Source organism: Chiloscyllium punctatum, chromosome 5 (assembly GCF_047496795.1).
Source record: "Chiloscyllium punctatum isolate Juve2018m chromosome 5, sChiPun1.3, whole genome shotgun sequence".
Lineage (NCBI taxonomy): Eukaryota > Metazoa > Chordata > Chondrichthyes > Orectolobiformes > Hemiscylliidae > Chiloscyllium > Chiloscyllium punctatum.
The window spans coordinates 56,004,204-56,020,170 of record NC_092743.1 but is presented as its reverse complement, the minus strand read 5'-3'; the positions used below and the strand labels follow the sequence as shown (position 1 = coordinate 56,020,170).

Sequence of the window (15,967 nt, the reverse complement as noted above, 5' to 3'; positions counted from 1 at the left end):
AGGAAATCGAATGGAGGGAGGAACTCAAGAAAATTACAACCAGCAGGAAAGTCAAACTGATCAAGTCATTGGAGCTGTAGGTCACCAATTTTCAGGTATTCATGGACTTTATCCAAGGGCTTTAAAAGAAGTGGTTAGTGAAATGGTTGACCTGTTGCTTTAAACTTTCCAAATTTCTCTAGATTTGGAGAAGGTTCTATTAGATTTGAAAATAAAGCAAACATAGTTCTTTTATGCAAAATGGGAAGGGAGGTAGAAAGCTTGAAAGTAAAGGGCAGCTGTCTTAACGTGTGACATGGAGAACATATTGAAGGTTATTATAAAATATGTTATAGCATTGCTCTTAGACAAGTTCGAGGTTATCAGGATGAATCAACATGGTTTTGTGAAAAGTAAGTCATGCTTAGCCACCTTATTGGTTAAGTGTGTATCCAATTTGCCAGCTCACCCTGGATTCCATGTGATCTAACCTTTCAAAGCAGCCTACCACAGTGGTACTTGAGGATCTCAGAAGAAGTAATGTGCTGTGGATAAAGAGGAACCAGTGGACACACTGTGCCTAGATTTAGAAAGTATTTGATAGTTACATTAAAAGTTACTGTGCTTAGAAAAAAGAGCACATGGTCTAGTGGGCAGCAAAGTGCATGAATAGAAGGTTAGCTAGCTAACAGGAAGCATTGGAGGCATATGTAGGCAATTTTCTGGTAAGATGTAATATGTGGGTGTGTCACAGGGATTGGTGCTGAGACTTTACATGTTTACAATTTATATAACTGAGTTGGATTAAGGGACTGAAGGTATGGTTGCTAAATTTGCTGATGACACAGATAGGTGGGAAAATATGTTGCAAAGAGAACATAAAGGGGCAAGAAAGGGAGATAGACAGGTTAATTGAATGGGCAAAAAAATAGCAGATGGAGTACAATACGAGGAAATGTGAAATTGTCTGTTTTGGCAGGAAGAACAAAGAAGAAGCACATTATCTAAATGGTTAGAGATTGCAGAGTTTTGAGAGGCACACAGATCCTAGTACCTGATTTGTAAAAGCTTTCTATGTAGACAGTCTTTAGAAAAGTTAATAGAATGTTACTGATTGCCATGAGGGGAATTGCATAACCACCTGATTAAGGAGCGCACTTCGAAAGCTAGTGCTGTGTGGGATTTTTAACTTTGGCGTTGTGTGATTTTAACTCCAGACCAACTCCGGCACCTCAAAGTCACGGTCAATTAGGGAGATTATGCTTCAGCTATTCACGGGCACTGGTAAGGCCACATTTGATTGTGCACATTATTGACCTCCTTATTTAAGGAAGGATGGAAATTTATCTGAAACAGTTCAGAGAAATCTTACTAAACCAATACCTGAAATCAGCAGGTCGTATAATGAGGAGAAGTCAGACTGATTAACCTTATAGCACATAGATATTTGAAGGGTAAGAGGCAACTTGTTTGAAATATATAAGATCTTCAAATTCCACATGGTAGGCTGCTCTGAAAGGTTAAATCGCATAGAATACAGGGTGAACTGGATATACAATTGGATATACAATTGGCCTGATGGTAGGAAGCAGAGGGTAATAGTGGAAGGATTCTTGCCAGATTGGAGGCCTGTGACTAGTGGTGTACCTCATGGGTCGGTGCTGGGCCCATTGTTGTTTATTATCTATATCAATGATTTGGATGAGAATGAACAAGGCATGATTAGTAACTTTGCAGATGACAGTGAAATAGATGGTATCATAGACATTGAGGAAGGTTATCAGCAACAGCAGCAGGGGAAATGGCCAAGATGTAACAAATGGAGTTTAATATAGATAAGTGTGAGGTGTTTCTTCTTGGAAAGTCAAATCATGGTAGGCCCTTGATGAGTGCAGTGAAACAGAGCAACTATGGAGTTCAGGTGCATGGTTCTCTGAAAGTAGAGTCACAGGTAGACAGGGCAGTGAAGAAGGTTTTTGGCACACTGGCTTTCATCAGTCAGAGCACTGAGTCTAGAACTTGGGAAGTTCAATCATAGAACCATAGAATCCCTACAGTGTGGAAACAAGCCATTTGGTCCAACAAGTCCACGTCAACCCTCCGAAGAGTAACCCACCCAGACCCATTCCCCTACCCTGTTACTCTATATTTACCCATGACTAATGCACCTAACCTACACACCTCTGAACATTATGGGCAATTCAGCAAGGCCAATTCACCTAACTTGCACATCGTTGGATTGTAGGAAGGAAACTAGAGCACCTGGAGGAAACCCATGCAGTCATGGGGAGAATGTACAAACTAGACACAGTCGCCTGAGACGAATTGAACTCGTGTCCCTGGCACTGTGAGGCAGCAGTGCTAACCATTGACCCATTATGCCATCCAATGTTGCAATTGTACAGTACGTTGGTGGGGCCGCACTTAGAGCATTGTGTTCAGTTTTGGTCACCTTGCTCAAGGAACAATGTTATTAAATTGGAAAGAGTGCAGAAGAAAGTTACCAGGATGTTGCCAGGACTCAAGGAGCTAAGTTATAGGGAAAGGTTGGACAAGTTAGGACTCTTTTCTTTAGAGTGTAGGACACTGAGGGAGGAATCTTATCGAAGTGTTTAAGATCATAAGAGGCATGGACAGAGTGAATGCACTCAATCGTTTTTCCAGGGTTGGGGAATTTAAGACCAGAGGGCATCAGTTTAAGATTAGAGGGGAAGAAAAAAAGGGAACTTGAGGGGCGACTTCTTTACACAGAGGATGGTACGCATATGGAATGAGCTATTAGCGGAAGTGGTTGAGGCAGGTACATTAACAACATTTAAAAGGCATTTGGAAAGATCCATGGATAGGAAAGGTTTAGAAGGATATGGGCCAAGTGCAGGGAAATGGGGTTAGCGTGGATGGTAATTTTTAGTTGGAATAGACCAATTTGGGGTGAAGGGCCTGTCTCCATGCTGTAGGTCTCTATGACTGTACAACTCTATCCTGAGGAGTCTTGGCAAGATCCATGTGGAAACGATGTTTCCTATTGTGGGAGATTCCAGAGCTGGGGATTATTATTTAAAGTAAGTATTACCCATTTCAGACAGATACGAGAAGAATTTATTTCCTCTCAGTAAGTCATGAGTCTTTGAAGTTTTCATCTTTGAAAGGTAGTGGAAGCCGAGTTGCAATCTTTTTAAGGCAGTGGGAAATAGTTTTTTGGGAAACAAGGAGGTGAAATGTTATCACGAGGAGGTGACAATGTGGAATAAGCAGCTTAGCCATACAGGGCTGGCTTCAGAGGTGAGGTCGGAGCTGAAAATGTGTTGCTGGAAAAGCGCAGCAGGTCAGGCAGCATCCAAGGAACAGGAGAATCGACGTTTCGGGCATAAGCCCTTCTTCAGGAAGGCCCTTCATTCCTGTGAAGGGCTTTTGCCCGAAATGTTGATATACCTGCTCCTCGGATGCTGCCTGACCTGCTGTGCTTTTCCAGCACCACTCTAATCTGGACTCTGATCTCCAGCATCTGCAGTCCTCACTTACGCCAAGCAGCAATATGATAAAGTTTAGATAATCTGTGCTTAGTTTTGCTGCCTGAGACAGAGAGATTGATGAGGATACTCTTCAAAATAATGCTGCATGATGTTTTCACATGCACCTCAGAGAAAGAATGTCAAGAAACATTTGCTGATTTTTGCTCTTTCATCTCACTTCTGGGTTTCCTGCCCAATTATAATGTGGGGGCATGATGCCAAATTCTATACTACCTTTTCAGGTTACAGTAATTGAAGGAATGGAAAGGAGGTAAGGGAAGCTTGCAATCTATTCTCATGTTCCTGGCTCCAGAGCTCTCAGTTATCCCTAATCCTTAGAGACAGTGCAGCAGCAAATTGTTGCTTTCCAAGGGGGAAGACATCAGCCTCTCATATAAAGTAACAAAAGTGACTGAGGAGATGAGCAATAGGATTCTGGTTCCTCAAACAGGACATAGTGCCCTGAGAAACACAATTGACTTAGAATGGCAGAAACACTGAATAGTTCTCACTTACAGTTGCCAATTCCTGCACCGTGTAGTCTTTAGCCTTCTCCTACACAACATATCTCAAACCGACATACCTTGCAGCTCCCCTCTCACCAGGAACCTCTGCACATCTCTATTAGAACAACCATTACTAATACAAATCGGCATCATACTAACATCTTGCATCCATGCCTCATAGTGGCCCATGACAAATGTTGTTAGTGTGTCCCCACCATACAATCCATTTTTCACACACCTCTATGACACAATAGTGGGGTGAGAGCCACTGGCAATGCATGTTCTTCAGTTCCACTAGTTCTACAATGTAGGACGTCTTGGTCTAAGAAGCATCAGATGCTTGACCTGCAATGAGAGCCTGACTAATTGAGCAAAGTGATACTCTGCCTGTGTGGAACCTGTATTGGCATATCTCCCACTCCAAGCTGGATTTCTGGGTCCACCTCTTCTGCTCTGTGGTGCAGCATGTGACTGCTGAAGAGAAGAAGAGGAGAGGACTGCTGCTCATGGCATTGTTGCTACTCTAGCTTTTCCTCAGAGATCTACAGGCAGATTTACGCTAGCTGCTTCCATACTACAGTAAAAACTGTCATCGAGGAAGGAGAAAGTGAGGACTGCAATGTGGCACTGGAAAAGCACAGCAGGTCAGGCAGCATCCAAGGAGCAGGAGAGTCGACATTTCAGGCATAAACCCTTCATCAGGAACAAAATAAGGGAAGTCGTAAGCAGAAAAACATATTTCCAAAACATTGGTTAATAACGGGTGAAGCAGTGAAATCTGGCTCTCTGAACAAGTGCTGTGATCACAAGTCTTTTGCATAGCCACCTATTACGTTTCACTACGTAAATGTTCTTCTCTTTGAACAACGGCTCTTTGCTCGTCCTCACCTTGTTGCCGTGCCCAGTTTCACACAGAAACATGGGTTTCAGCTCAGGAAACTCTGTAACTAACTCGGAGTTAAACCAGTGACTATCTTAAATGTTTAAATTACTTACCTGACAACTCTGTGGAAGCTTCCCACTCAGTTCCAAATGCACTTCAGTAAAACTCAGAAATGGGAAAACGATGTCAGACTTCCAAATGGACAACATTTCTTGGGACCTTAACTCCCAAACTGCAACCAAACCTGCCCCATGGCCCCAACTGCAGTTACAATTCTGTGCTCTGTAGGAATGCAAATTCTGGAACATTAAACGTCACAATTTGCAAGTGGTCAATTTTCTTGTTAAACTGATAAAAGTGCAGGTGCAGACAAAGAACCATCTTAAATCAAGGTCACGTTGCTCTTGACATGGGACTGCTGCATCAATGAATTATGGGGAATGTTCTATTCCCACATAACATTGGTAACCTTTAAGACCAATTGAACAATCATTAATTTTCCAAGTCTGATGACGTCACAAACCAGCCACTGTGTCACAAAGCTGGTTCCTTTTTTCTAAAAGCTGTTCTTTTTCTCAAGGATATTGTGTCCTTGATTTTTTTCAGAGTGATCATAAATGTGCTGGGCTCTCATTAGACTGGTTTAGTACAGAGATGAAAAGGATTTTGAGAGACCTGTTGTTTATTTGTAAACAGATGAGACTTCAGGCTAAAGTGGTCATGTTTTAGAAGTGACCTGTATAATGGAAGGGGAGTGGTCAGCAGTAGACTGTGTAGATAGGTTCTCTCTCTCTCTGTCCTTCTAACTTCAAACTGTAAGCATCTGTACCTTTTTATAAAAACTGCTTTTTAAGGGGTTTGATTATTGGGACTGTTACATATATTTGGAACAGCATAATTAAGTCTAGTTTGGATAGACTGTATTCTGTAGGGGTTCTTTATTCTGTTCTTTGTATTTCATTATGTAATTTTGTGAATAAATTTCTGTCTGTTTTAAAACCTAGTAGTCAACCTAGCAACTTAACTCCAGGTAATTTTCACTGTATACTTACTGAAACAAATTGCAAAGTTATGGTCTGGGTTGCCTGCTCAAGAATTTTTTGATTAGTCTGGCCTAGTCCATAACAAATTGTGGGCTCTTTGCGGGATTTTAAACAGCGTGTGGTAGGGGCTAGTGTCTTTATTTTGGGTGTTGGTTTGGTTGGGTAGACAAAGCTTGGGATAGTAATGGCTCTTTCAGTCGCCAAAGGTTTTCTGGATGTGGATGCAGTGACTTTGGAAATTCTGCAAAAAGTAAATAAGATCAAGCTGCAGGAATTAGCCATCCAGCTGGAATTGGAACTGCCTGCTTCTGTGAGGAAAGGATTGATAATTACAGCAGTAGCTCAGCATTTAAACTTGCTGGAGAAACCATCAGAATCTATAGAGATGGCAAGAATTCAATTGCAAATGAAGCAGCTTGAGTTAGAGGCAAGAGATGCTTTGAGTGGTCTGGCCTACTCCATTACAACTGGCACAAAAAACATATTGCTGTGCATCCCGGAAGGCCAAAATAATTTAGTACTGTCAGTTTACTGAAAACTAGTGTGAATATTGAAGGGAAATGCAGTCTTTCTATGTCCTTAATAAATTCTGCAAGTTAGCACTATCTACAAATGTCTAAATGTCATGGCAGGAAATTATGTACTTAAGAATGAAACATGTGTTAAGTCATATTAGACCCTAGACTGAGTGATGCTGGACTCTTACATGGATGTTGCATAATAGGAATGCAGGTTATGATAGACACTTTAGGCCAATAATAGGCCAATTCTACATACTACGCTCCCAATGAGTGAAACTCCATTCTAAGAATGCAGCCTTTTATATTTACTCTTTTTAAAACATGCTGTTACCTTTTAACCTTACACCAGCAAAGCCCTGAACAATCTGTAGAGTTAAATAAACTCATTCAATTGTTATTATGGTTCCTTTTTCTTTGCATTGCTCTCTATTGTCTAATTAGTGTGATTTTCCTTTACCTAGAGTCACACAGTGTGAAATCTGTTTGAACGAAATAAGCAATTTAGACATTTCAAGAAATAATTAGCAGCTGTTAATGGACAAAAGATATTATGGTCAATTTTACAACAAGTAAAAGCATTGGCACCCTCTCAAAACCATCTGTCATCTCTAGAATTGATATGCTACAATTCAGTCTTTAAATGAAGATAAAATACATATTTCATTGTGACAGTACTAATTTTGCTATTGAATGTACAATTGTTAGTCACAACATTCATCGTTATCAAATATTACTAACAGTGTAGGCAAGAATAAATGCATTTGAGGAACAGGAGGGGTACGTGAGAGGGTTAGTTTTGAGTTTGTGTTACAGACAGGTACCCTTATCCAACAAGATGCAGTAGCCCAGGATTTTCCATCCATTAATGCCTGATAGCAAAAGCTTGGAACATTTCCTGATTCCATGGGATCTGGTGTATGAAATTTGAGTAAATTATCTAAAATTGACTTAATTTTCTGAGTTTCATTTTCTGACAAGATTCTGGCTCCCAGAATTCTTCAAATGACAAATGGGAGAATAGTGGCCTTTCTCCATAATTTAACAACTTGGTAATCCAGGCATGTTTGACCTGAGCAATTTTGGAGAATTCAAATTTAATTCATGATTATTGGCAATTATAAAGAAGTGAAGGACCAATGCGGACAAAAAAATAAATGCTGTCCTTTTTGCTCATTATTTTCCCAATTCCTAGCCACACTCGCCCACACACTTTAGAGAGAAGGGGATTCAATATCATCCAAGAACCTACCAGTACTGCTTTGGATGGTCCTCACCGTAGTGGTTGTTCGAGGCGGTGATGCTGACCTAAGTGACAAACTTTCATCATCCTGTGAGCAGCCACGTTCAATGGCCCTCACGTAGCTGTGACTTCGCATACGGAAACATCCTGGCATAGGCAAATCCAGCGCTTCGACTGCCTGGGACTCCAGCTCACTAAATACTGACTGGCAAACAGATTCGAATTGTCCATTAACTTCCACCTCACTCACCTACAGACAGAAATTTCATCAAGTGCTATTTAGATCAGAGCACGTAAGATTACTTAAAATTTCAACCTAAATAATCACAAATTGCCTACCTGACTGATGGTGCTCATGGCCCTCATGTAACTCTCATTGCGAGAACGGAACTTGGGCGAGGCAAGCAGCACTGCAGGATCCAAGCTATCCAAACTCCGATTAATTGAGACTTCACTGACGGCGCGCAAGTAACTGTGGCTTCGTATTTGAAGTTTGGGAGAATGTTCGCTTGATATCCTGAGGGAAAATGAGGGTACTTTTCAGTAAGAGGGCAGTTTGTTAATTGTGAGCAGGAAATGTAAAAAATCAGCTGAGAAAATGATGAGTGGTAATTTTCTCTGGAAAGGACAGAAACATCCACTTTTCTTTATAAGTTATGATACAGTAGGGCATTTTCAGGGACACATGGTTTTGAAACGTAACTATTGAGGCTGTAGTAATATTACAAGATTAGCAATAGATGATGACAAATGGTTGAGTATTTCAACAATACTGTGTGGAGAATGGCACATCTAATGCTCAACCCTTTGGCCATGGGTACATTTATATTCATTTTCTGAGTCCTAGTCCAGATCCAGACCAGCTCTGGAACTAGACACAAAATTCCCAGAGCTAAAGCCTGTAGCCATGGTCCCAGAAAAACCTCTTCCGGATCAAGATGATTTTTTTTTTGTAGTCCTCAGTCTCATTAGGGATCTACTTCTTTTCAGAGAAAAAAAAACACAACTGTGCCTTGAATAGAAGCAGAGTTTTTCAAATTCAACAGAGGCATCTCTATGAAGATGTGAAACACCCCCCAGATCATTACAACCAAGAGCAGCTTTTAGGAATTTGATATAAACACCAGCCACATTTTCTGTGCTGGGATAGATAAATGATACAACACAGAGTTTGTTAAGCAGTTCTGAATACGTTATACACAACATTGTTTATTTCTGGCTTCCATGTATTTTAAATGAAGCTAATGGTTCAAAATGGATCCTGCATTCAGAGCAGTAACTGTCAGAGCAGATTGGTTGAAGGTACAGTTTGTCATGAGTGATCATTATTCAGCCACAAGACACATAGAGACATATAGGACAGAACAGCAATTTGGCATTGAGTCTGCACTAACTGATCTTACACTAATACTATTTTTCAATAGTTGGCCCAGAGCCTTGAAATTGATGACATTTCATGTGGTCATTCATGTACTTTTTTAAAGGTTGCGAGGTTTCCTGTCTCTACTGCCCTTCCAGGCAGTGCTTACCAGATTCCATCATTCTCTGGGTGAAAAACATTTCCTCATATCCCGTTATACCTCCTCCCTTTCACCAGAAAGTATGCTCCTTTTTTATTGATTCTTCAATTAAAGAGAGCAGCTGCTTTTTATTCACCCTGTCCATACCTCTCATAATCTTATACACCTTATTTGGTTCCCCCCTCAGATGTTTTCATTCCAAACAACCAAAGTTTATCCAGCTAAAATGCTCCATCTCAGGCAATATCCTGGTGAATCCTTTACTCAGGTAAAGGAGGATGCAAGTACAGAATTCAAAAAGGTGGATTATTGCAGGAGATGGATAGAAGGATTGAGGAGGCATTAGAGGTTTTGGCAGATTTAAAAGTGGACAAGTCTGGATAAGTTGTGTCTCAGGTTGCTGTGAGAGATGGGGAGGAAATGACAGGAGATCTGATTCATATTTTCAAATCCTTTCTGGCTTCAGGGGAGGTCCCAGAGGACTGGATGACAACTAATGTGGTTCCACTTTTCAAGAGATGGACCAAGGAACTATAGATCAGTGAATCTCACATCAATGGTAGGGAAAATATTGGAGTAAATAATGAAGGAGAAAATTAATTTCCATTTAGAGAAGTAAGATTTGATCAGGGATAGTCAACATGATTTTGTAAGACTGAGGTCATGCCAAACAATCTAATGGAATTTTTGATTAGATTAGATTACTTACAGTGTGGAAACAGGCACTTCGGCCCAACAAGTCCACACCGCCCCGCCGAAGCACAACCCACCCATACCCCTACATCTACCCCTTACCTAACCCTACAGGCAATTTAGCATGGCCAATTCACCTGACCTGCACATCTTTGGAGTGTGGGAGGAAACCCATGCAGACACGGGGAGAATGTGCAAACTCCACAGTCAGTCACCTGAGGTGGGAATTGAACCCGGGTCTCTGGCGCTGTGAGGCAGCAGTGCTAACCACTGTGCCACCGTGCCGCCCACTAAGGAGGGTAGTGCAGATGAGGCGAGTTATGTAGTTCATATGGATTTCATCAATGCCTTTGACAAGGGCTTGCATGGAAAACTCATAAAACGGGTGATAGGAGACAGAGGATGGTGGTAGAAGGCTGTTTGTGTGACTGGAGCTCGTGCGCAGCAGTGTACCACAAGGATCCATGCTGGGTTCCTTATTGTTTGTGAGATTTGTACATGAGAAGGGGAGAAGGGCGTGGTGATGGTAATTAAGTTTGTGGATAACACAAACATGGGCTGGGTGGTTGACAATGAGGAGGAAGGTGTTAGATTACAACAGGATATAAACGGTTTGGTCAGATAAGCAGAGCAGTGGTAGATTGAATTTAGCCATGATAAATGTGGGTGATGTACTTTGGAAGAAGTAACAAGATAGTGGATACTCAATTAATAGAAAGGTACTATGAAGCTCAGAGAAACACGGGGATCTTGGAGTGCTTGTCCACAGGTTCCTGCAGGTGGCAGGACAGGTCAATAAACTAGATTAGATTAGATTACTTACAGTGTGGAAACAGGCCCTTCGGCCCAACAAGTCCACACCGACCCTCCAAAGAGCGACCCACCCAGACCCATTCCCCTACATTTACTCCATCACCTAACACTACAGGCAATTTAGCACGGCCAATTCACCTAACCTGCACATTCTTTTGGACTGTGGGAGGAAACCGGAGCACCCGGAGGAAACCCACGCAGAGAGGGGAGAATATGCAAACTCCACACAAACAGTTGCTTGAGATGGGAATTGAACCCAGGTCTCTGGTGCTGTGAGGCAGCAGTGCTAACCACTGTGCCACCGTCATTAAAATGGCTCATTAGAATGTATATGTTTTTATCAGTTGAGGCATAGATTATAAGAGCAGGGAGCTTATGTTGGAGCTGTACAGGACTTTGGTTAGGCCATAGCTGGTATACTGTGTGCAGTTCTGGTCACCTCACTATAGGAAGGATGTGATTGTCCTGGAGGGGTACAGAGGAGATTCACCAGGATGTTGCCTGGGATGGAGCATCTTAGCTATAAAGGCCTGATAAGCTTAGATTTTTTTTCTTTGGAGTAGAGAAGGTTGAAGAAGGACCTGATAGACTTGTTTAAGATTAAGAAGGGCACAGAAAGGGTGAACAGAAAGTAGCTACTCTCCTCCGCTGAAGTTATGGTTTGGAGATGCCGGTGTTGGACTGGGGTGTACAAAGTTATAAATCACACAACACTAGGTTATAGTCCAACAGGTTTAGTTGGAAGCACACTAGCTTTCGGAGCGACGCTCCCTCATCAGGTGATTGTGGAGGGCTCAATCCTAACACACAAAATTTATAGCAAAAATTTACAGTGTGATGTAACTGAAATTATACATTGAAAAATTGATTGTCTGTTAAGTCCTTCATCTGTTTGAATACCATGATAGTTTCACTTCTTTCATGTGTACATCACAAAACCTTTTTTTAAAGTTGCATTCTCAGACTAGCTTTTAACAATGGGTTACCACGATTATGCGTGGGGACACCTCCCACCTTGTACATGGCAGGTACTCATGTGACTCAGCCAATGTTGTCTATCTTATACATTGCAGGCTAGGATGCCCTGAGGCATGGTACATTGGGGAAACCGAGCAAAGGCTATGACAACGGATGAATGGGCACGGCGCAACAATCAACAGACAGGAGTGTTCCCTCCCAGTTGGGGAACACTTCAGTGGTCCAGGACATTCAACCTCGGGCCTTCGGGTGACCATCCTCCAGGGCGGACTTCAGGACAGGCAGTAGCGAAGTGACCGAGCAGAGGCTAATAGTTAAGCTCGGTACCCATAGGGATGGCCTCAACTGGGATCTTGGGTTCATGTCACATTACAGGTGACCACCATTGCACTATACACACACACACACGCACACACGCACACACAGACAGACACTCCTACACACACACACACACTCTCTCTCTCACACACAAACACACAAAGGCACTCCTATACACATATACACGTGGACACACATATACACAAACACGCACACAGACACCCACACACACCCTTACAGACACACACACTCCCACACTCGCACATGCACCCTCTCACAGACTTAAGACACTCTACACTCACGACACATACACTTTCTCACACTCACAACCCCCAACCCAGACAGACACACACACACACACAGACAGACAAAGACCCACATGCACACATATATTTTGTGGGGTGAATTTGTACTTTCAGGGTTACATTGTACTTTGCTCAAAAACTGCATGCATTCGTTTAAAACTCCGTTATCTCACTTTTAGGGTTAGAATCAATCTAAACATCATGGCATAGACAGAGAACACGGGGGCTAACACCTTCAAAATATTGTCGAGCTATCACCATTGTTAACAGCTAACCTGAGAATGCAACTTTAAAAAAAAGGTTTTGTGACTTACACATGAAAGAAGTAAAACTATCATGGTATTCAAACAGATGAAGGACTTAACAGACAATCAATTTTTCAATGTATAACTTCAGTTACATCACACTGTAAATTTTTGCTATAAATTCTGTGTGTTAGGATTGAGCCCGCCACAATCACCTGATGAGGGAGCTCGCTCCGAAAGCTAGTGTGCTTCCAATTAAACCTGTTGGACTATAACCTGGTATTGTATGATTTTTAACTCAGCTGAAGTGTTGGTAACAAGGGAGCATAATTTTAAAGTGAAAGGCAGGAGATTTAGAGAGGATTTCAGGAAAAATGCTTTTATCCAGAGGTTGGGACGAATCTGGACTGCCCTGCTTGGGAGGGTAGTTGTCATGGGAAACCTCACCATCTTTCAAAGTATTTGGATGAGTACTTGATGTGTCTAACATTCAAGGCCTAGTGTAAGAAATTGGAATCAGTGTGGTTAGTAGTTTATTTTTGGTGATACAGACTGGATGGGCTGAAGGGCCTCTTCTGTATTGTTTGATTCTATGATTCATGATCTCCTCTGCAAACCCCTTCAGTGCCATCACATCCTTCCTATAGTGTGACAACCAGAACTGCATACAGTACTCAGGTTGTGGCCTAACAAAGTTTTGGACAGTTCCAACATAACCTCCCTGCTCTTATAATCTATGCCACGACTGATAAAGGCAAATGTTCTGTGTTTTATATTAACCTGTCCTGCCAATTTCAGGGATCTGTTAACGAGCACCCAAGGTACCTCAGTTCCTTGGAGCTTCCTATAGTCCTGCCATTTACTGAGTATTCTCTTGTGTCTTATAATCAAGGGTCATGACGAAATGGCAGGAAAATGTATATAAGAAATGGCACATCATCCATAATCCTATTGAATGTTTAAGCATGCTTGAGGGCCTTCTCATGTTCCTCTAGGCTTCCTTCCTCATTATTGACCAACCTTTGCATCATCTGCAAAGGTACTTGTCATCCTCCCAACAGTCCTATCTTTTTCATTTATATATATTACTACCAATAAGAGACCCAGCACTGATCTCTGTGGTACACCAATGGGCACTGTCCTCCAGTCACACAAACAGCTTTCTACCATCAACTTCGGTCTCAGACAATCTTGGATCCAACTTGCAAAGTTACTTTGGATCCCATAAGTATTTACCTCCAATATGCTTACTTGCCAAAGGCTTTGGTGAAATCTTTGTAAAGTACATCAACTGCATTACCCTCAGCTACACACCCAATCACCTCCTCAAAGATTTCTATCAAATTTATTTCCATGACCTCCCTCTGGCAAAACCATGCTGACTACCCCCATCAAAACGTACCTCTCCAACTGGAGGTTAATTCTCTCCTTCAGAATTTTTTTCACCAGTTTCTCTACCACTGATTTTAAACTTACTGGTCTGTAATTCCCTGGTTTATCTCTGCCACCCTTCTTGAAAAGTGGAACCATACTAGCTGTCATCTGGTCCACTGGCATCTTCCCTGTGGCCAGAGAGGAATTAAAAATGTAGGTCAGAGCAACTGTACCTTCCTCCCTTATCTGTCAGAACATCCAGGGATGAAACACATTCAGATCTAGGCATTTGTCCATTTTTAAACCTGCTAAAACCTCCAATACCTCCTCACTCTCCATGTCAATCTGCTCAAGAACCTCACAGTCCTTCTTCTCGAATTCTGTACCTATGTCCCCTTTCTCGCAAGTGACGTACTCATCTAACACCCTACCAATTTTCTCCAGCTCCGTGCACAAATTGTTTCCTTAGTTCCCTAATAGGTTCTACTCTTTACGTGGTTATCCTCTTCCCCTTAATATAATTATACAATATCTTGGGATACCGTAATTTTACCATCAGTGTTTTCTCGTGACCTATATTCCAATTATGTTACTTGTTATTTGATTGTATTTTGTTAGAAATGTCTCAAAGCTTCCCATGAACAGGAATTACTCTGATGGCACAAGACACAAAGACCAAGAATCTATGGTGCAGGATAAATATGGATTCACTGCTCAGTTTATCACATTTTATATGAAATGTATTGGATGAGATTATTTCTGTTTACAATAACACGTTGCAAATAAATATAACCTTCCATAAATCAATTAATTCAATTTATTTTAGGAGGAACAAGGGTATTTGAAAGCTACTTGTTAAGAAGATCATTCTTTGTGATGGAATGGAACTGAAGCAGTAGATGAAATGTCCAAATTGCAACGGGTTTTCTGGAGGTCTATTGATCACAAGGTCTAGCAGGTTTCTTGCCCTACCTTACCCAACTCACCGCATTAATTATCTCTCCTCTATTCCACGTTGTCTCTCATGTTTGATTTCTGCCCAGCATACCATGCGTTGGTCTTGGAACAACTCACCATTCTGTAGATATCTGCTGAAAAACTGGCATCCTTTGCATCATTGCCATCTTTAAAAACTGGTTATGTACCTGGACGAGCACTGGCATTCCAAAGATGTTCTTTCCCTTTATAAAAGCCCGACTGAGTGTTGTTTAGGGCAGCCCCTCTCCCTCACAGGTCACGTTACTCACCCCACCCATTCACAGCCATTTTCTTCTTCATTGCGCGCTTTCAATTTCCACTGCGATGTCAGGTCCACAGTGAGTGTTCCACTGCCACTGGCTTCCATCCTCATCTGCATGTACCAGGGAGCCCCCAAACATCCACATCCCATTTTGAGTAGCCCATCCCATTGACCACACAAGTTTCACATTTCCTCCCGTGGCGATGTTGTCAATTTAACAAGGCTATTTTGTCCTTGAGCTTTTTGAAAGAGAGATCGTAAAGGCAGAGGTGCAGAGTGGTCCAGGAAGAGCCTATTTTAACAATGTCAGGAGAGTGGCCACTTCTTCCAGTCCAGATTTTTTCTTTTTTTTGGCTTAACTGTGGTACTCACAAGATGCTGGAGACCAGGGAGGTTGCAAGCTTCAGCAAATGTTTCCTGACTGACTTCCTCTCTGAAATCTCTTTGGATGTTGTCCCCTCCCTCCTGTGAGAATCTGTGTTTAAATTTATCTTTTTGCCAAGGGGTGTGTTTATGAGAGGCTAATAGATTGGAACAGTTCCTTGGTTAAGTTGTTGTATCAGGTTGGTTAAGTTTTCCAGGAGTTAAGTTTCTCTAAATTCCATTTTCTTTTGTTCGTGTTTCAACTGTGTGTTTAAATAAATTCTCTTTTGCTTAAGGTTGAATGATTTGACCAGCTACATCACACCTGAAATATCCACTTCACAGCTGCCTTTCAAATAAGAAAATATTAGGATTTTCTTAAAATATTTTGAGGGGGTCTGGCCTGATCCATAACCTCACTTCCTGTATCCAAC

General features: G+C 41.7%; 2 protein-coding genes across 14 annotated transcripts in view; one reads left to right on the top strand and one right to left on the bottom strand.

Moving 5' to 3' along the window:
• dlgap1a (discs, large (Drosophila) homolog-associated protein 1a) overlaps positions 1–15,967 on the bottom strand; it is a 766,490-nt gene that overhangs the window by 142,643 nt on the left and 607,880 nt on the right. For 12 of the 13 annotated variants that reach the window (XM_072570355.1, XM_072570359.1, XM_072570360.1 and 9 more), the window contains 2 exons: positions 8,024–8,201; positions 7,694–7,934 (listed from right to left, as the gene is read on the bottom strand). In XM_072570355.1, the coding sequence (XP_072426456.1) occupies positions 7,694–7,934; positions 8,024–8,201 (419 nt within the window). The remainder of the gene's footprint in view (positions 1–7,693; positions 7,935–8,023; positions 8,202–15,967) is intronic. The other variant, XM_072570364.1, reaches the window with a different exon arrangement.
• The window catches only part of LOC140477095 (homeobox protein AKR-like), a 285,068-nt gene that overhangs the window by 202,609 nt on the left and 66,492 nt on the right, over positions 1–15,967 (top strand). The window lies entirely within an intron of this gene.